The 22033-nt window shown below is 42.1% G+C and overlaps 1 protein-coding gene and 1 long non-coding RNA gene across 3 annotated transcripts in view; one reads left to right on the forward strand and one right to left on the reverse strand.

Moving 5' to 3' along the window:
• Positions 1 to 6877, reverse strand: part of MDGA2 (MAM domain containing glycosylphosphatidylinositol anchor 2) — a 788346-nt gene extending 781469 nt beyond the window's left edge. For both annotated transcript variants that reach the window (XR_008957193.1, XM_026513664.4), the window contains exon 1: positions 5366 to 6877. Coding sequence is in view for 1 of the 2 variants with exons in the window: in XM_026513664.4 (XP_026369449.1) it covers positions 5366 to 5645 (280 nt within the window). In the remaining variant the exon portion in view is untranslated. The remainder of the gene's footprint in view (positions 1 to 5365) is intronic.
• Positions 6249 to 22033, forward strand: part of LOC113266184 (uncharacterized) — a 112049-nt gene continuing 96264 nt past the window's right edge. The window contains exons 1-2 of the long non-coding RNA XR_007189957.2: positions 6249 to 7208; positions 20095 to 20190. This is a non-coding gene — a long non-coding RNA (uncharacterized LOC113266184). The remainder of the gene's footprint in view (positions 7209 to 20094; positions 20191 to 22033) is intronic.

Consider the following 22033-nt stretch of genomic DNA (forward strand, 5'->3'; position numbering starts at 1 on the left):
CAATAAAATGAAGCCAAGAAATCAAGAACCTGAGAAGTGCCTTCCTTGGATTTCTTTTGTGACATCTAATCACCAGTACTTTACCTCTAAACGTTTACCTCTGATTCTTAATTATCTGAACCCTGGAATCCTTTCTGATGTATTCTCTAGAAAATGATTCCTTAGGCTTGATGTACAACTTGCTCAATCTAAAATACTTAATAGCCCACTTAAGGACTTTCCTAGGGATTTATAAGACATGAGCAAGTAATATTATATAAAATAATCTGCCCATTTTGCATGCGAATTCTCGGTAAGATGGCCGGCAAGGACAACTCTGAATGGACAAAAATAATCCCGATACAAAGGACAGCTTGCTTTTCCTTGTGATGGTGGCCAAGGTGGTGACCTGACGATATCAGTCTGTGAATGTGTATGAGCATGTAGAGACAGTGGAGTGAGGAGTGGAAAGAGAAACAGCTGACTATACGTGGCAGAGTTTCAGATTTTTTTTTTCAGCAACACTTATCAAGGTCATATCCCCCTCTCCTCCCACAGGCTGACACCCTAAATATATGTTCAGTCAAAAGCAGCATATAACAGGGTCTCTCCAAACTCAAAGTGGACAAAAATCACAATTCAGTGCACTTGGAATAACTCTGCCATAAGGATGGCAACATCCTGGGACAGGATGTGATGGTCAACAGACGTTCCAGAGCCACCTTATCCTTTTCGGTCAATCTGTCCATTTAGATTCAACCCACGGACAGTCTGAACTACCTTCCAGATCCTACTCACCTTATACCCTGATTCTCAATTCCACCAAGTCTTTTCTATACAGCTACTGCCTGGGATGTCAGTCCTAAATTATATGATATTAATTGATATTACTGGAATTGAGTGAATATAGTATGTTTGATAAACTTACTCTATTTATTGCTTCCAGCACATCCTGGGAGCTATTTATAGAGGCTGCATTAACCATTTCAGGATACCTAGTCATTGGTTGATTTAGAGCGCATTAAAAACTACTCAGACTTAGACTTTTTTTTTTCATTTGTAGATTTGTCTTGTGCTAATGCATTTATAATATTTTATGAGCCTCCTTGGAAATTAAGGGCATGATGGGTCAGAATAAAAATACAGTGTGTGGTAACAGAGCTGTTTTTTCTTTTTTAGCAAAACAACTGAGAAGTTTACGGGAGATATGATTCTCAGTATGATGTCTTGCCAACAGGATCTCTAGAAAACACAGTTAGGGAGTGCCTGGGTGGCTCAGTAGCTTAAGCATCTGACTCCTGATTTCGGCTCAGGTCAGGATCTCAGGTCATGAGACGGAGCCTCATGTCAGCTCTGTGTTCAGCACAAAGTTGGCTTGAGATTCTCTCTCTCCCTCTCTCCCTCTGCTCCTCTCCCCACACTGCTAAATAAATAAATAAAAACTTAAAAAAAAAAAAAAAAGAAAAGAAAACATAAACAGCCCAAACAATTTATGGTGCAGAATAACTTACAAAGAAAACTTTCAAAACTAGGAAAATGCTTTGGATGACTTGGTTCTAAGTACTTCAGTTAAGTATCCACATAGCCGAGGTGTGCTATGACCCTTGATGCTATGTTTAATCAGTTATCCTAAACCTAACACAAGGGAAGCCCAACAAAATAATGCCAAAAATGGATACCATTTCATTGTTCACTTAATGACTTTGGTTTTCAGTGTAAGTAAAGTTAAAATTAAAACAAAACACTAAAATTCCAAGATTATTTTGAGGAAAAAATTTTGAATGCAAATTACTGAAATTCAAGAAAGTCAAATCTGTAACTCAAGAAAAATGAACTTTAAAAACTACATAAATACGCAGATATCTCCAAGGACTATTATCCATCAAAATAGGTAAGCTGTTTTAGGAAGTCCACATCAAGGTTTCTGATGCTGTTCTATTATAAAGAATTCTTTTTTTGCAATCTTCCTTTGAGAAATGTTTTCAAACAATTTATATCACTGTAATGCCATCTCTGATATGGAGTATTTAAAAAATAAACAGGAAAAATGTCAGTTTTTAAATGTCTTTTTTTAAATGACATCAGAATTATTGATGGAGGGTGGGGTAAACAGACATGTAAACTGAAGGATAATCTCCCTTACCCAAATGACACACATACGCAGATCTCAGCTATCTGCAGTTAGTTTGCTAAGCACTGTCCCAAGATAAATGACAATAAGTTCCTAGGTCTACAGCACAAACTTTCACACGTAAGTACAGCACATGGTGCCAAGCTGACTGAGCACAAGACGAAGAAGATTATAGTGACTCAAGACAATATCATCTGTGCCTTAAAACAAATATTCTGTTACTAAAAACAAACAAAACAAAACAAAAAAAAAAAGAATTACTAAATCAAAAAGTTAATTTGAGGCTGCAATGAAATAATTTTGCTTGAATTACATTTAATTTTTACTTCTTTAACCTGGCTACTAGAAGATGCTATTAAGAAATAATACTTTGTATGCAACATGAGTGGTTTCCCATTAGCAAATACAAAGGGATAAAAGGATACAGACTTTTATGGTAGCAAAGTTCTTATATAGGTCTTTAAAGTTCTGTTTATAATTTTCCTGCTTTTTTATTTATTCATTTTCAAGGCTCTTCATGTAAAGTGTTCAAAACACATCTATAACCTTACACTAACTCTTCTATGTCCTTTTCACAACTGATCAGTATTTCATACCTAAATAAAAATTAAATGTTCTCTTCACTACAGACACTTTCACAAAAAAAATTCAAACTACTTTAGATTAAGAAAGGTCATGATTTACGAAGTCTAAGCAAAGGAATTTGAAGTCCATATTGGTAGCTCTCAGACTTCACCAAGCATCACAGTCATTGCCTGAGGTAATGAACACAGATTGCTGGGTCCCGCACTCAGAATTTCTGATTTACAGAGTCTGGGGGCGGGGTCCTGAGAATTTGCATTTCTAACAAGTTCCCAGGTGATGCTGATGCTGAAGGTTAGGGGTTCCGCCTGTGAGAACCTAACTTGTACTAAAACATATTTATAAAGTAACACATAAATATATTTGTTCACCCAACTAATAACTGTGGCATTTGTAACAACCAGGGATGTAGATTAATTTTCAAATAAAACCCATCCTATTCCAAGCCAGATGCCTAATACCCACATCAATATTAAAAGAAAACAGAAAAGAAAAAAGAAAAAGACCACCACTTTCATCACAATGATCAGTTGAGTAGCAGAACTCTCCCCCCCCGCCCCCCCCCTTTGTTGTTAAGCAACCTGGGTATTATTTCAATGCAAGTGTTTCCTACTTATCTCCACTCCTGGATCTTACCCTTTTCCAGTGCCCAACATGAAATTTGCTAGGACAATAATCTGAATGACAAAAACAGGAAAATGGTACATGTCTAATCCAGACAGTTCTAGCATGTCCCGTCCTCCAATCTTTCTAACTTCTCATTATCTCCTACACACACACACATACATACATACATACACACATTTTGGGTTTTTTTTTTTTAATCCTTTTAGCTGGGATGGTCTGAACAACTGAAGAGAAATAAAAGACTTAGACATGGGATAAAAGGAATCCAGACTCCCCCATGCTAAGGAACAGCTCCCTAAGAAGGCTCTATCTCCAGCATTCCTCCACCCCTAGAATCTTAGCCACTCTTAGATACTCAGGGACACGAGAGTCCAGCAGAAGTCAAAAGAGCACTAAATGAATTCCTGCCTTCCTCAGTGCCCCACCTCCTGCTGTCAGCCAAGCAGTAAGATCTGCCTGTAGTCTCAACATCTCTCTTATCACACACCACACCACCACCACCACCACGACCACCATCAAGCAAGTTCTCTTTCATTTGGGAAAGACGGGGTGCGTAGAGACAGGAAATTAAGATGTGTACAAGTGGGAGAAAGCGAAATTTTCCTGGCCCATGCAAAGAGGGAACTAGGAAGACAGGAAAGGGGAGTGGCAGATGGAACTCCAGGCTCCAGAGCGCCTCCGGACCACCCCCTCCCACTGCTCAGCCCAGGAAGAACACAGTGGAGACAGTGAAGGCTCCCGTCAGATCTCCCACATCCTTTCTCAAGCAGCAGCCCAAGGCACACTTCACATTCCCAGAGAGTTTGAGTATTCAAGGTCCCCTTGCACCCATGCCCTCTCTGCGGTAAGTTCTAGGGTCTGCAGGGAGAGCTCTGACATTTGCACATTCAAGCCCTTTGCCCCGGGGCAGCCATTGACCTAGCACTGCAGTGCTGGGGTCCAAACACCCCCCCCCCCAGCCATAGATACCAAAGGCAGCACGTTGATTTCCAGCACACATGGACCCTAGAGGAGCTGTGGGAGAGTCTTGGCCTGCTGTATCCTCAAGAGCTGTTCTCCTAACCTCCCTACCATACCTTCGAGATCACAAAAGTTATGTTCCCTTTGTGGCACTGCCTGCTTGTCCCAGGAAAAGACGCACATTTCAACCAGAGCTTGGGTGTGTGTGTGTGTTATCTTTCAGTCCCGAAAGCCAAGGGTGCCAACTGCTGACAGGCAAAGGAACCTGGATCTGCTCTTGACGACTTAAAAATCTCCAAATTAACAAGCTCGCCCTTCTCTCGATCCTAACCCGCCCAGACCTGGGTTTTCCAGAGAAGTAAGGTTGTGTTCTTGTTGCAGCGAGCTGGTGTCCTGCCCCGGAGCCGAGACGCGCGGACTTGGCCATCCGTTCATTCATGTATTTGCTCATCCATTCACATAAACATGTCCCTTAATTGTGTCTGGCACCGAGAATCTTGCCTGATATTTTCCCCTCCCCAAGTCAGTATTCATGGCAACGCTGGTGCAGAACGCAACTCAACTGTCACCCCACTTCCTGAGCCGGAAAATCAAGTCATAGAGGCAGGCACCAAAAAAAAAAAAAAAAAAAAAAGGAAAAGGAAAAGGAAAAGGTGGAAAGAAGGAGGAGGCGGGAGACGGAGAGGAATGAGAAGCTCACTGGGGTCACATTCGAAGCTTCCCTTCAGGGGAAACCGCGGCACCGACACCGCGGCAATGCAAGGAGCCAAATCATTATTAAATCAAAGACTGCTAGAGCTCTGGTCCCCAGCGGGGATAAATCAAGTGCAAAGCCACTCGTTCGCAAGAGTGCAATGTTGCCGGCTCGACCCAAGTCCCAGCCCGAGCCGAGGCGCTGGGGGAGCGGCTCGCAGCCCAATCCGCAGCGCGGTCTCCGCCGCCGTACCGCTCCCAATAACGTGATGAAGTGTAAATCAAATACCACGCCGGGAGGGGCCCCGGAGCGGTGCGAGTCGTGCATTTTCGCTCGCCAGCCTATCTTGCCTAAGAATCACAAGGTCACGATAGCGTCGCGATTCCACTCACCGTAGACTCCTTGGCCAGAGATCCCCTCCAGGAGGACTGTCAGCAGCCACACGAGACCGTACACTAAATCCATCTTCACGTGAACATGAACATATCCAGCCCGGGGGGGACGCGGCGGGACCTTCCGGAGGCCGGCGGCCAGCCGAGCGCGCTCCACTCGCGCCCGGGCCGAGCCGAGGTGCCCGGGAACCGCTCGCCGAAGAAGAAAGCGCCGTCCGTCCGTCCTTCCCTGGCGGCGGCCGTGAGCGGAGCGCAGGAGCCCCGCACACCCCACACTCATGCACGCACACACACACACACACTCCCACAACACAATACCCTGACACACACTCACACGCACGCCGCACTCACACCGGGCGCCTGGGAAAATCGCAGACGCCGGGGAGGAGAAGGGGGCGTGATGGGAAGGGGCCGCGAGGCGAAGTGTTCCTCACTGAGGGCAGCGGGCTCGAGTCTCCGCAGCGACGGCGGCGGCGCGCTGGGCTGGCGGCGGGCGCGGGCCAGGGGCCGGGGGTGCCGAGCGGTGCGAGCCTGACGCGGGCAGCCGCGGAGCAGGAAGTGGCCTCTGACTCGGGGCTCCGAGCAGCGGCTTCCTCGCCTGCGTTCGCCTTTACAAAGTAACTCGCGAAGGTCCCCGAAGCAGCGTCAAGCGGCGGCAGCGGCCCGCCCGCCCGCAGTCCGGAGCCCCCAGCCCTGCTGTCTTGCCTTCCCCCATTCCATCAGTTGCCATTGCAACGCCAATCCTGTTACACGATACAGGCTCGCATCGCCGAGCGGGGAGAGGAGGAAGAGGAGGAGGAGGAAGAGGAGGAGTGGGGCTAGGGGGACGGGGGTGGGGAAGCAGGGATGGGAGGAGGGGGGAGGAGGAGGAGAGGGACCGACGAGGAGCAGAGTGTGCGTCGGGAGCTCTCTCGGGCACCAGCCTCAGCCGCCGCTGCCGCCGCCGCCGCCGCCACCACCACCGTTCTCCAAAATAGCCTTTAGCGCCCCGCCAGCGAAGAGGGGGCTCCGGGTGCCCGCACCAATTCCGGGAGCCGAAAGCAGAGTCCAGGCACCGCCACTTGCGAAAGAGGGAGAATGCCAAGCAGAGACCGGATCCGCACACACGTCTACGCGTGCCCACCGGCACGGCGCGCGTCCTCTTCGCTTCCGCGCCGCCCCCGCCAGGTGGAGGGGTGGGGGCGGTCGGGACAGGCGGGAGTTTAGAGGAGGGAGCCGCAGAAGGGGTTCCCCGCCTGGGCTAACGTAGTGCTGGCATCCAGAGGCGAACGCGGGAGCGGCCGCCTGAGGAGGACACCCGGCTGCCTGGCCGCCGGTCGGGCCCCAGCTGCGGTAGAGGTGCGGGGCCGGGCGGCAGAGCGCCCAGGGCTCGACGCCGGCCGGAATCCCGGGGTGTGCGCGGGGGTGCGCGCCGCGGAGGCGAGGGGAGGAGGCGGAGGAGGAGGGCGAAGCCGCGAGCAGGCGGACGGGCTGACGGGCTGCCGGAGAGGGAGGCTGTGTGTGGTCACGTTGTGCGCTACGTGCCGAGAGCGCGAGCTGCTAGCCGCAGCTGGGCGACGTCAAAGCCGGGTGCGCGGCTCAGCCGCCTGCCTCCGCGCCGCCGCTGCCTCCTCTGCCTCCTCTGCTCCGCCTTCGCTCTGCCTGCCTGTGGCAGCCGAGGAGCTCATCAGTATGGACAGCGCCGAGAGGCTCCGCGAGGCCGGCGGCATCCGGCCTCCAGCTTTCCCCGCCGAGGCCCTCCCCCGACTCCCTGGGAGCTCCGCGGCGGCAGACCACCGTTATTAAGCCTGACGCCGCTGTTTGCGCTTGCACGCCGAAGGGCCGGCTACCACCCTAGACGAGGGTAATTACAACACACTACCTCCTCCCCGTCGCCCAAGGTCTTCCAGGACCCGTTCTGCTTGACTAGAGGGCAGAACAGGCCACAGCACTTGGAAGTGGCTCCGTTTCTTCCCCATTTCCGTCCTTTTAAATGGAAATGTGGTCATCCTGGCATTGAGGTGTCTCTCCTCTCTAGGGAAGAAACGCTAGGAGTTCAGAGCTTAGTTTATTTAATATGCAGTGTCTCCTACCAAAGTTAGCTGCTTTGAAAATCTTTTCTCTTTTGTGAAAGACGCTCATTGAGGCAGAGCTAGCTAGCTCTGATATTGAGCTTAAGAAATTCATAGTTACAAAAGGGTTAGAAAATTCGAGTTATCTTTAATTTACATTGGAGCCAGAGTAGAAATACTTAATCAAATTTTGATAGGGAAAAACTGGGAATACAGTAGTGGTTTGAGATTTGTTTTTATAACCACAATAATTAGTACTTCCTGCGCGCAATCCACTTTCTTGAATATATTCTTCACCTTTCAAACAGCATATGGATAGGGAAGTGATTAAAATAGCTAAAAACGTGCATTCATACGTGTGTAACAAAAGTAATTGCTATAGAGAATCTGGAGCATAATATTCATTTATCTGCTCCCATAATGGATTAGCATAACATACTGCAGTTCCCTCTCCCCCTGCTACTTCTGCTGTGGGGAGGGAACTCCAAGCACTAGAAAATGAATAGTCCCCATTGTTTCCACGAAGGTCCTTTAGCCCAATTAAGTGAAGTATGTATATTATCTTTATAGGGTGTGATCTAGTGCTTACCCTCTGTGTTTCCAAGATAGGAGGAACCAAGAATGTTGAGAGGGTCCCAGTGGGTGCCTCACATCCTGTTGAGGACTCCTTCTTTATGAAATGCCACTTTCATGGGTGGAATTAAGTATCATTTTACAAGTAAAACTCAATGTGTGGCATTTCTGAAGAGAACGAAGTCCCCTCGTCATTCGTGTAGGGAGAGTGGGGATGGGAATTGTTTTACGTTTCTGAAAATCTGTCTTTTAAAAGTAAATCATTCTTGCATAGTATAGCACAGCAGCTTCAAGGGGCAGTAAGCTGCAACTCTGATGGCAGCTCACGGTGTATATTGTCCGTGAGGCACTTCCAGATTTTAGCTGCTCATTTTCTTCAAATAGTACTTCACCTGTGTATTGTCGCCATCCTTTTTTGGGGGGGAGGAGGGGGAGACTCTTATTTATAGAATCCTAGGCTCTTTGTTTGCAGGACTCTAGATTGAAATATCTTATTATCCCAGAATCTCAGTGTATCTCATTTACAAAGGAATCCAGACTAAGTGACTATCCGTAATGGAGAATTTTTTTTCCTTAACCTTCCACATTAGGACCTAAGCTTCAGGAATTCAGGGCCTTTACTTTCCACTTAGTGAATCATCCCTGCCTAGGGAGGGACCTACACCCATGGAAACCTCAGCAGTCCCTGAATGAACTACTTGGAGCTTGGAGAGAACTTAGAGAACCTGAACATTGTAGAATTTATTTCAGTTGAGGAAACAGCCAGGTGTGTCTACTCGGGGTCAGACCTAATTCAGGATATTGAACGTTCAAAAATACATAAGACAGAATCCCTTCCTTTAAGAAACACACATAATGGACAGGGTGTGTTGGTCAACACATGCACCACTACTTCTGTTGACACTGAGTATTGTATAAATAAACAAAGTCCCAGGGCACTAGGTGGCAAATTTTACATGCAGCCATTAATTGGGTAACATGACAGTGCAAATAAAAATTGCACTGGATTTCATATGGTTTTTGCTTTTGTTGTTGTTGTTGTTCCTATGAAAATACTGGATAGATAACTTTTGGAAACAAATGGCCAGTTCAACCAATCAAGGTTTTTGTTTTTCGTTTTTTTTTAGTTTTTTTCTGCATGAAATTCAACATTTTTTTAAATGTTTTTTTATTATGTTAGTCACCATACAGTACATCCCTGGTTTTTGATGTAAAGTTCGATGATTCATTAGTTGCGCATAACACCCAGTGCACCATGCAATATGTGCCCTCCTTACTACCCATCACCAGCCTATCCCATTCCCCCACTCCCCTCCCCTCTGAAGCCCTCAGTTTGTTTCTCAGCATTTTTTATCTGCCCTGATCAACCCAGTATGATGTATTCAGCCACACCTAGCACTAGCTACTAACGGCCTCCAGGTGGTGAGCCTGAGCTGAGGCGTAAGGACTGGCAGGGAGATGGTTTATCAGAGAGAAGAGGAGTTCTTCTATAGAAGACAGGTCCAAAGGCTACAATGAAATCAGACCCAGGACGACTCTGTAGCCCAATTAGAGTACTTTCCTAGAGGAGGAGCAGTGTAAATAACTTTGTGGAGTACCTGCTTCTTGGATTTTGCATTGTGAATATTGGGTATTGCATAGAGCCCAAAGGAATCCCACATTCCATTATTGCCAGGGCCCACTTAAGAGTATTCTTCTAAGAGGAGCAGCAATGAACGCTTAATCATTTGTGATTACAGGGCTATGAAAATTTAGGGGCTCTCCTCTGACAACCTTAATTACCTTAATAACCTGTTATAGTTTTATTGACTGTGGTTTCTTTTTAATTTCTATCTCCATCTTCCAGTATGAGCCTGACATTTCAACCTAGGTAACATGAGAGAGGCAATGTCATGGAGAGAATCAGGGCTTGGTACAAGATTCACCCAAGATAGTGGGACAGAAAAAAGAAAAAGTAGTAACTCAGGAGATACAGCTGAACAGGGCAAAGTCAGAAAATCAGTAGCAAATCTGCCCTTTCGTTCTAACCTAGCCTCTTCCCACAAAGCAAATACCAGGTCTTGTGTATTGTTGTGGTTACTCCCTCTTTCCCCCACTGGTCCTTTAAATCATATATACACTATTCCCTGTCTGGTTTATAAAACCAAACAAGAATGTAGAAATCATCAGGGGTATATAGGTAACCTCTCAGAAATTGTACACCCCAACCTGTTGCCCCACACTTCCTTGTGCTTGCTTTATTCTTCCTGATCACAGATTCCTGGTTTATATCACAGCTTATTGGGACTATAACCCACCCTGAATCATACCTCAGTTGTCTGTGTATACGGACCCCTGACCTAATCCTTTTATCCTGAAGCTAAATCTACTTCTGATATTTCCAAAATCTGATAGGGCAAACTCCGTTTTTTTTGTTTGTTTGTTTGTTTGTTTTTTGTTGTTGTCTTTTTGTGGCTCAGACATGAATGTGAGATGCCAAACTATCACTTCCTCTATGGACTGCCCAATGGACCAGTTCTCTTTAAAGCTAACCCAGATTAAAATAAGGTCCGATTAAACCCTACAATGGAACCACTCCTGTAGGGTACAGAATCTTCTGTTCTGATAAGTTTCCTCTAGCCAGATGCCTGTCCACCTAGTGTCATTTTCTCCTACTAAGTAATAGCGTCACAGCATGCAAGCTTAGAAAAAACTTAAGCAGCCTCACCTAGAATTAACTGTTTCAGATGACAGTGAGACATGATTTACTATCAGGGAGACAAAAGCATACTACTGGGGGTCTGGTCATCTCCAGGAGGCAGGCAGGGGGCACTTGTTCATAAACAGCAGAACTCAGACACTGGTGTTAAATATGAGACAAGGATTTCATTTGGGGAAACAGGATTGTCCCTCAACAGGGCTTTAGTGAGAACAAAAAGGGGAATGAGAAAGGCAACTGCTAAATTAGAAATAAAGAAGCACATCAAATCCCCATTGTATGCACTGAGAGAAGTCAAGGAGAGATATATGGCTTGCGGAAGTAACAAAATACCCAAAGGATAATCCCCAGAGGTAGCAAATCCAGGGTCTAAATGAAAAAAGAGGTACTTAGGAAAGACTGATTATATGGATACTGTTTGGAGAGGAGGCCAAGGTAATTTGTTACCAGATGATGGGGCTAAGGTCTCAGATATATTGTGGCTGCCAGTGAGGAGGACCTGGCAAAGGAAAGTAGAGGCAGAGGCAGAAAACATGAGGCAAGGGTCTTTATAGTCTTGATATTCTATCTTCAGCTTAAAAATAGTAAATCTAGATTTGGTAAAAACATTCTCATATGCCCTCCTTCTTTAAGACGGATGGCAGTCTGTAGTTCTAGACCTCCAGGATTTTGTGAACCACTCATGTTTTCTATAGTTTGTATCTTGAACCCATAATTATTTTTTTAAAAGCCTACCCTCATATACCATAGCCTTGACAATTTTAGTAGCCCTGCCCTAGATCTCTTCTTATTCTGGCACGTCTCCCTCGATTCTGACACTATTTCAGGAACAGAAAAGATGCAGATTTGTTCCAGAGTAGAAGATGTTCCGTTCGGGGCAGTGTAACGTCGTAGGTAAATGTCTGGGCTTTGACATCAGACTGCCTTGGGCTTAAATCTCTGACGCCAGTTTGACCTTGACTTTTCCCTTATTTCATAAAACAAAAAGAGCAAGGTTATTAAGAGTTTTTAATAAAGTAGCACACGTAAGATACATAGCTCAACACCTGACACATAGTGCTCAAATTATATATTATTACTCTTAACATTTTTATTGGTAATACTTGTTAGTTGATAGAGAGCATTAGTATATGGGGCCAATAACTTGAACCACTTCCATTTTGAGGTTAGCTAACAGCTCAGAACCTTTAGTTTTATAAGTATGATGAAGTGTTTTTCTCTAAAAGGCATGAGTTCACTTGCTTTCATTCAAAGTTCATCCGTCCCACTTCTGTCCAGTCACACTGAATTCTGAAGTCTTTCTAAGGTTTATCTGTAATGGCTTGGCATTTCAGTACTTAGGGATAGCTTAATATCTTCTGAAAACTTGAAAATTTGAGAGTACAATTCTACTTCAAGATTATTTTTGAAAGTGCCACGTCCCTGGATGTATCCTTGGAAAACTCCACAGCTTAAATATTAACGCACAGAAGTTTCTGCTTATCATTTTGCTTGGTTTACTATCTTTTAAAAACAGATTGGTATGAAGTAATACTTACACTTGTAGGTCACCAGTAGACTAGACTAAAGATCAACATCAAAGTTGGATTAGCAATTTTGTGGTGGGAATATACAGAAGCCCACTGTTTCTGACAGGGAAGTGATTCGATTAAGCCACAGATAAGATATAAAGGACTAGAAGGGAGTTGAACTAAAACTTTCCGCATGATTCTATATTTGGAACAATTTATAGATGTACATGTAATGGGAAATAAAGGAAAGAAAATTTGGGTTATGTCAGGTAGTGTTTTCAAGATTTGGTATCACAACACCAATACAATAATATAATAATGCCATACGATAAACTTTAAACATTATAATTAAACTTGACCTCTTAACAAGCTACTCATATCAGCTAGTGGTTGGAAAAACTCAAGGAAGCACAGCCTCTTCTTGATTTAAAATTTAGCCTATTTGGGGGCACCTGGTGGTTCAGTCAGTTGAGTGTCCAACTCTTGATTTCAGCTTAGGTCATGATCTCAGGATTGAGGGATCGAGCCCCACATTGGACTCTGTGCTGGGTGTGGAGCCTGCTTGGGATTCTCTCTCCCCCTCTGCCCCACCCCTCCCCCACTCACCCTTGCATGCACTCATGCTCTCTCTCTCTAAAAAAAAATTTTTTTTAAGTTTGCACCTTTTGTCTAATTACCTAGTTTTTCAGGGTTTCTCTCACATGCTCTTCTCTTTGTCCTCACCCCATGAATGGTTGGTTCATGTTTTGCCCTTAAAAAGAGAGGTATCTTCTTTCACCCAACATTGTTAGACTTCCATTTGATCTTTGAGTGTCTGCCACTTACCTTAATGCACTCATTGCTCACATCTTCACCCAGTGGCTTTCAGTGATAAGGACACAACTCCTGCTTCATTCTGACCTCAGGCTTCTCCCAGACTTCTTGTCATTGAAGAACTTTCTCATTCTTCTCTGGGGCCACCAGGAAAGTCTGGATCTCCACACCATACACATTGGGAAAGCATATAGTATTATTCTTCATTCTTTCTTTACCTGAATATATCATGTAGCACTTTATACTGCTTTGTAGATTCCCTGATTCACACTCTGAGGCATTTTCATCCAAGAGTTAAGGCAAGATTCAAAAAATTAGCTTTCTATACTATGAAATTCCTAAAATATATGAAGGTCTACTCTCCTTCAGTCACGAGAGAAGACAAGGAAGTCCCCCTCGAGAACCTGCATATCCCTATCTTCCAACTCTACCATCTCTTTTTCCTTCCTCTCTCTGGGTCTCCCTGGCTGTAAGCCTCCCACCAGGCCAGAGGGAAGCTGAGTATCCTTGCAAAGGGAAAAATGAAAGTCATTTGAATCTTGCATTCTCCTTTCTCCGTGCTTTATAGAAAAACTGCTGTGGTCTGAATTCTCCAAGCTAGAGCTTAATAATTTAAAGCCTAGGTCTTCCCCCAAAAAAACCTTTTTTCTTTCGAATACCTGACACTACTTTTTTCCCTGGTTTCTGCCCTTTCCCTGAAGGTATGCTCGGCTTCGATAATTGTAGAACCTTAGCACAGCAAGAATTACAGGAAATCAGAAACAAGTTGAATATAAGATAATATTTCAAAATATTAGTTAAAGCCGTATACCCCAATCCTCTATAAATAAGTCAGTAAGGAGGTAGGACCAGGTCCTGTCTATTATGGGTGGCTCAAGGAAGCAAAATATTATTATCCAAGTTCAAAGTTTGGGAGCTGACCCAAAGAAGTGGCGGGTTGGAGGTTTCCAGGGGAAATTCATGACAGGTGCCTTGAAGGAGGGACAAAAAAAAAAAAAAAAAAAAAAAAAAACCCTGTGGGTAGGAAAGTGGCAATTAGGAAATTGAACAGGCAAATATCCCAGCATGCCACCAAACTGGCAAGGAAAATAAGACCAGACAAACATGTGGCTAAGTCGTCTGAGGGTTAACCAGGAAGAATACAAGATAGAGGAGGGCACAAGATAGAGGAGGGCACAAGATACAAGGGCACAAGGAGCTGTACTAGGTTGGATAGTGTCCCTTCAAATTTTTGTGTTCTCAGAATCCCAAACCTTGACCTCATTTGGAAGTACAGTTGTCACAGACGTTATTAGTTAAGATGAGGTCATCCTGAAGGAGGGTGGGCCCTTAATCCAATTTGATTGATGTCCTTAGAAGAAAAGAAGGCACAGAAACACACACACACAGAGAATACCATGCAACAACAGAGGCAGAGACCAGAGTGATGCATGTACAAGTTGAGGAAGGTGGAGGACTGCTGACAATACCAAGAGCTAAGAGAAAGGCAAAGAGCAGGCGTGCCTGGGTGGCGCAGTCCTTAAGCATCTGCCTTTGGCTCAGGGCGTGATCCGGTGCTCTAGGATCGAGCCCCACATCAGGCTCCTCCGTTGGGAGCCTGCTTCTTCCTCTCCCACTCCCCCTGCTTGTGTTCCCTCGCTCTCTTGCTGTCTCTCTCTGTCAAATAAATAAATAAAATCTTAAAAAAAAAAAAAAAAAACAAGAAAGGCAAAGAGCAGATTCTCTCCTGGTGCCTTCAGAGATAGCATGGCCCTGCTGACACCTTGATTTTGGACTTCTAGCTTCAAGAAGTGTTAAGAGGATAAATTTCTGTTGTTACAAGCCACCCACCTTGTGGTACTTTGTTACAACAGCCATAAGAAACAAATGCAGGAGCTTACAGTTGTGTCTTGGGCAAGAGTCTACACAAAAACTATTTGGCTGAACCCTCTGGGGCTGCTATCCAAATCCTTGCCTTTAGGAAGTTTTCTTCTAAATATTTATGGAATCACACTTTGCTAGCTTGGACAAATCAACCGACATCAGTAGTGCATGTGTTACTCAGGATAGTAATCATGAGAGCTAAGTGGAATAGTTCTTGTTAAAATGTAGGTGATCAGGGGCGCCTGGGTGGCTCAGTCCTTAAGCGTCTGCCTTCAGCTCAGAGCGTGATCCCAGGGTTCTGGGATTGAGCCCCACATCAGGCTCCTCCACTGGGAGCCTGCTTCTTCCTCTCCCACTCCCCCTGCTTGTGTTCCCTCTCTCACCGGCTGTCTCTCTCTCTGTGTCAAATAAGTAAATAAAATCTTAAAAAAAAAAACCTGTAGGTGATCATGCCCTTTCTCAGGAAACCAGAGAGAACCAGGAAAACTAGATTTGAAGTTCTCCTATTCCAAGTTCACTTTGATGCAGCTACTCCCAGTTATAGGTGGGAAGCCTGGGATCTCCTGGAAAAGAATAGAAGCAGAGGTAGCTCTGTCCTCTGTTCTCCATGTATCTAACAGCACTCCTCTACTAAGCAAAAGCCTGGGATAGAAGAAACCCTCTCATACTTCTCTCTCCCCTTCTTTTTCTTACTCTCCTATAACCAAGAGAGAGGAATTTTCTTCTTTTTCCCATCTACCCCGCCCTTAAGTAAAACTCACAGCAGCAGTTTTCAAACTTTCTTTTCCTGCCATGTATTTACCTCAACTCCACCATAATAAATATATTTTTTCCTGACTCAGTACACATACATAAACCCAAAACACATTTTTATTCATAATACAATTACCCTTTGTACCAAAGTATTTTGATATGTTCTATTCTATTCTATTCTATTCCTTTCTCTTCCATATTATTTTATTTTTAAAAAGTATGGTTTGACCATACCAAACTCAATTCTGTAACTCCTTAATGTGTAATGCAGCTTATTTGGTGCAAATGCCCATTTTTCGACATGCTGAAATTTGCTAAAAAATGTTGCTAAAAATGTTAATAAAAAATTTCTCTTCCTAATGAAAAATTCTGAAAAGAGCATATACCCTAACTCTCATGCCCTGAAACAATAAATTTTTTGGTTAGGCTTTGGAAAAGGGATAATTGTTACATAGACATACATTTCTTTACCTGTTTTGTATCCTTTCTTTTTCATTCAATATAGAGTGACATATTTCCTTGGCAATAAATGATCATCTTTAGAAGGACTTTTTTAAAAGGTTTTATTTATTTATTTATTTATGAGAGAAAGAGAGGGAGAGAGAGAGCGGAGTGCAAATGAGGGGAGGGGCAGAAGAGGAAGGAGACGGAGAGAGAGAATCACATGCAGACCCTGCGTTGAGCACAGAGCCCCACCTGGGGCTCAATCCCAGAACCCTGAGATCATGACCTGAGCTGAAATCTAGAGTTGGATACTTAACCTACCGAGCCACCCAGCTGCCCCTTTAGTAGCATTCTTAATGACTTAACAACACCCCCAATGTGTGGATGCAATGGAATTATCTAACTAAGCTCCTTTTGTTGAGCATTTGGTTTGTTTCAAAAGCTTACATTCTAATGGGATGAGACAGATAATAACCAATAATCAAACAAACAAACCATAGGGATAATTGCAGATTGCAGTAAGTACTTAAAAAAAAGGTGATGTAATAAAGTATGAAAAGATTGGGGACTATATTAGATATTATCAACAGGAAATGGATTTTGAGATAGACCTGAAAGACAAAAGGCCCACCAAGTAAAGATGTGAGGAGAGATTTACAGACACGGGGAAAAACAAGGGTTCTTGGAGTCTAATGCATTGAAAGAACAGGAAGATAGCTTTCTGGAAAGTAGTTAGGGACCAATTCACGAAGAACTCCACAGGCCAATGTAAAAAGAAGGTTTTGTTCGCTATGTAGGGGGAAGCTTCTAGACAACTCAGAGAGCTACAAAGAGAAATAGAAAGAGATTGAGAGAGAGAGAAAGAAAGAGAGAGACTATCCCAAGAAGGAAAAGGGTCTGTAGTCAACAAGTATACTGGACATGGTTATGAATGAATGAATCAGTCTGGGTACTGGTCATACAAAATTAACAGTCAACTTCAGAGTTTATTTATTTTTTTAGTTTCTTTTTTTTATGTTTCAAGTTTTTATTTCAATTCTAGTTACTTAACATATAGTGTAATATTAGTTTCAGTAGTAGAATTCTGTGATTCATCACAACACACACAACACCCAGTGCTCATTACAAGTGCCCTCCTTAATCCCCATCACCCATGTAGCCCATCCCCTGCCTACTTGCCCTCCAGCAGCCCAGTTTGTTCTCTATAGCTAAGAGTCTCTTATGGTTTGCCTCCCTCTCTCTCTTTTTTTTCTTTCCCCTATGTTCATCTGTTTTGTTTCTTAAATTCTACATATGAGTGAAATCATGTGGTATTTGGTTTTCTCTGACTGGCTTATTTTGCTTAGCATAATGCACTCTACCTCCAGACATGTCATCACAAATGGCAAGATTTCATTCTTTTTAATGGCTGAATAATATTCCATTGTGATGGAATATATATCCCACCTATTCTTTATCCATTCATCAGTTGTTGGGCACTTGGGATCTTTCCATAATTTGGCTTTGTTGATAATGCAGCTATAAACATCAGGTTGCACGTGTCCCTTTGAATCAGTTTTTTTGTATCCTTTGGGTAAATACCTAGTAGTTCAATTGCTGGGCCATAGGGTAGTTCTATTTATAACTCTTTGGGGACGCTCCATACTGTTTTCCACAGTGGCTGCACCAGTTTGCCTTCCCCCATGTGTAAGAGGGTTCCCCTTTCCTGTGTTGTTTATTCTAGCCATTCTGACAGGTGTGAGGTGGGATCTCATCATAGTTTTGATTTGAACAAACAATTTTCATGGTTCACACCTATGAACATGGATTGTTTCTGAATTCATTTAGGCTCTTTAAAGGTTGTGATACTATTTTGTGGTTTTGTTTATATATGCCTTACATATTTTGGAAATTTATACCTTATACCTTATTAATGAGAAATTTTTAAAATTACGTTTTCTAAGTGGTTACTGTTGGTAGGTAGGAGAGTTATTTAATTTTGTATATTCGTTTGATAACCAGCTGAAATTGCTTCTTAGGTCTGTTTGTTTTTTCAGTTATGTTGAATTTATCAGTTAGTGAAACAATCATATAATCTGCCAATAGTGATAATGTTTATTGATTCTTCTTCAGGAGTCATGAGTCCCCACTCCTCCTTTTTTGTGAGGTTTTATTGGCAGTGACTTCTGTCATAAAACTGAAAAATGTTAGTGATAACATATTTCAGAATTTAATTGGAGTGCTTCCAGTGTTTCACAGTTCAGGATGCCATTGAGTATTGGCTTCAAATGGCTATACAGTTCCTAGTTTAAAGATTTTGTGCTATTGTTTCTGGTTGTAGGTTTGGTTTTTCCTGACCTTCCCCCCGCCACCCCACTGCCACCTAACTCACCCAGTGTGCATGGCTAATAAATTTAACCAAATGCCTTTACGGTATAAGTTATAATTATTTTATGATAATTTTAAACTTAGATTTCTTGTGATAATCTATTAGTCAGCGTTCTCCTGAGAAATACAACCAATAGGATATGTATAAAAAAAATATCTAAACCATTTAAACTTAATGCACTCAATCTTTGAAATCACAGTACAGAGTAGAGGAACATTTCATTATTCAGTTCGTAGATGAGGGAACTAAGGCACAGAGGGCTTTATGTTGAAATACCTTTGTGTATCAGGAAAAAACCCCACACTTGTTAATACCGTATTAAGACTTCAATAGGGGCGCCTGCGTGGCTCAGTCCGTTAAGCATCTGCCTTCAGCTCAGGTCATGATCCTGTGATTGAGTCCTGCATCTGACTCCCTGCTCAGCAGGGAGCCTGCTTCTCCCTCTCCCACTTTCCCTGCTTGTGTGCTTTCTCTCTCTCTTTCTGTCAAATAAATAAATAAAATCTTTTTTTAAAAAAAAAGGCTTCAATAAAGTACTAGAGTTACTAATAATTTTAGTTAGAATCTTCTTGTATTTATATTCCTATTTGAAACTTGTCTGAAATTTCTTTTTTAGGTTACCTGGGAAGTTTACAATTTTTATGAGCTCCAGAGTATCATAGAAATTATCATACAAAGGTTCAAAAGAGCTCACCTGCTAGTCATCTGGACCTGCATATTTTTGAAGGGTTTTCCCTGTTAGTGTATTCGATTGGTGGCATCATAGTAACTCATGTATTTCTGAATGATTACTAAAATATAATTACATGAGTCGCACAGTCTAAAATTTAATAAATAGCTCCTGTAAATCTATGTTTACATCTCTTTTTTCGTTCTCAAAACTTGTACTTTTTTTTCTTCGTGTGTATGTATATGAGTGTATATGTTTTGTGAGTTCTCGACTTTTCATCTTTTTTTGTCCCTTCAATCTACTAGCTTTCAAATTTGTCAATTATGCCAATACTCAACTAGTTAAGTATTGTGTTAGCTTTCATCTCTCCTTATTCCTATCCCTTAAATTAATTGGGATAAATTTGGCATATCAGTTTAAGCTTCTTAGACTGAATAATTAGTTTATGTTTATTCTTACCTATTTACTGATGAAAGTATTTAGATTTTGACATCTTGTCCTGAGTATAGAATTGGCTGTTTCATTCTGTTTTTGACATGGCATGTTGTCTCTTTTGTTAGTTTTGCAATAATTATAGTCTTGAATTATTAGTTAAGTAAGGAGATGCCAAGGAAAAGTTTTTAAATATTTGCCTGTGATTAATTATCTGCCATGTTAATTATTGCATACTAAGACAATGTAGACTATACAATTTCTACTTTTTTATGTTTGTTGAAGTTTTCCTTGTGACCATTTAGAAGATCTTTTCCAGATAAATATTTTATGGACTCTGAAAATAACTGTGAATCTTAAATGTAAGATACAAAGTTTTATATATAAATATATAAAACCAACCTTCTTAATTAGATTATTTACATGTTCTATATTTTAATAATATTTTGATGCCCGTTGCACCAATGTATTTTATCATTTATTACTGCAGAGGACAGCTCTGTGGCACACTTGATTTTTTTATTCACTATAGACCTTTGTTTTTCCTCCCTAGGTGGTTTCAGTGTTTTTGCTTCACGTTGCTGATTCACATATTTTATCAGGATGTATCTGGATAAAGATTTTTCCCAGGAATTATACCTTATATGTGGTAAGTCCTTACTCACCCCTGAAATGTTTTCTCTTATTTATATCTTCTCTGTTTAGACTGGTTATACTCTTTGGGGAATAACTACTCTTGGCTTTATCTTTACTCTTTTTTTTTCCCTCTCCACATGCATTCATTCTGATATATATAAGACATGAGTATTCACTTTCTTTCACCAAATCTGTCATTCTTCTCTGTGTTCTGAGAAAACTTCCCATGCTTCTGGTCCACATCACTGCTTTGATTTTCCACAAGAGTGGATATCCACACCGGGGTCAAATGGAAATTTTATCTTTATCACTAATTTATAATTGTCCTTAAAGCCCTTGGATAGCTCATTTATTGCTTTCTTTTCTTCATCCCGTAGTTTCTTATGTCTTCGCCTGACACTGGCAAGGCCCTAAGCCTTTTCAACTAAGTAATTGTAATTTTCTTCTGGATCTTGCAATAAATTATTGTCAGAGATGTGCTCGTCTTTGTGCTAGTCCCTTTCTCTTCTGCTGCAGTAATTTTATATTAGCCCAATGCTGATGATTTTTCTTAAAGAGAGTTTAGATCTATCAGGATGTAATTTTCTTAAACTGTAGATTTTCTTGGGTCCCACTCCCTTTCGACTTGAGTGATGGGGAAATGCACTTCTGGGAGTCATAGTAAGGGGCAGACAGCTGGAGCCTTAAGAAGGAGCAGGCCATGCAATTCTCCATTACGTCACGGGATTTTTCTACTACTTGCATAATCTGCTTTTCTGATTCTAAACCAAGGAAATAGGTAAAGATGATATGTCCAGCATGCAGCAACAGGATTTCTTCCCTTTTTTTTTTTTTTTTTTAATGTCTGTCCCCTCTTCAGCGCTCACTCGTAGTGAGCTATACTTTCCAGAATGCATGTTTTGTAGTCTTGCTCTGCAAATAGCTCCTGAAATGTGCCATTTAGTTGGGGAACAGATAAAGCATCTTTCTTAGTTTTTTTTTTTTTTCTTTCAGTCAATCTCTTAACTTTAGTCAAGAATTAAATTCACAGTAGGTTTCTTCCTTCCTTTCTTTTTTTCCCCCTCAACTACTATTTATATTCTAAGTATGCCAGCTTCTCCCAGATTCTAGCCTAAGGTTAAGTGTTTTAGTTATTTATTAATTTTTATCTTTTTCTGCATGTTTCCCATAGGAAAGAGGTTGCATTAGTGCCTATTAGCCACATGTTATTTAAATGGGGATTATCACATTGACTTTTCTAAACTTACTTCACTTTAAGTTATTTTCTGTACTTCTAATATGTAGGCAAGCCTCAAAGGGGTGGTATCCCTCTTCATAATGTTACTTGGTAGTCATAACGGATTTTCCTTGGTCTGTATTCCTTAGGTTATTTTGAATTCTGTTAATGAAACTGCCCTTATTGCTTACAAGAGAATTATAAAGAGAACGATGGAATCACAGGTGAAATCTTTTAGAATACAAATCTCACTCTAGAGCCACAGAGATGAAATGGAAGTGGATTCAGCACATGTCATCAGCTTTGAAAGTGGGAGAATTCTTATTTCAAAATCTTGGAGAAAATACTCAGAACCATGAAGGCACACAAAATCCCTGTACTCAATATGTTCTAAATTTCTATTTTATTTTTTATCAACTTTGTACTAAAGAAAAGGAATCAAAACCACAAAGCGTGAATTAAAAGTTATTAGATGGGTCATGATATTAATCCATTCCAAATGTTTTTTTAAACCTAAACATAGGAAAATGTAGTATTTGTCTAAGGCTCTGGCCTTAGTGTCTTGGTCCACCCGACAGGTCACCTGCAGTTTTAATGAAGAATTCATTCAATGAATGAATAGCTTCCTACCTCAATCACC

This window comes from Ursus arctos, unplaced genomic scaffold, assembly GCF_023065955.2.
Source record: "Ursus arctos isolate Adak ecotype North America unplaced genomic scaffold, UrsArc2.0 scaffold_37, whole genome shotgun sequence".
NCBI classification, from domain to species: Eukaryota; Metazoa; Chordata; class Mammalia; order Carnivora; family Ursidae; genus Ursus; species Ursus arctos.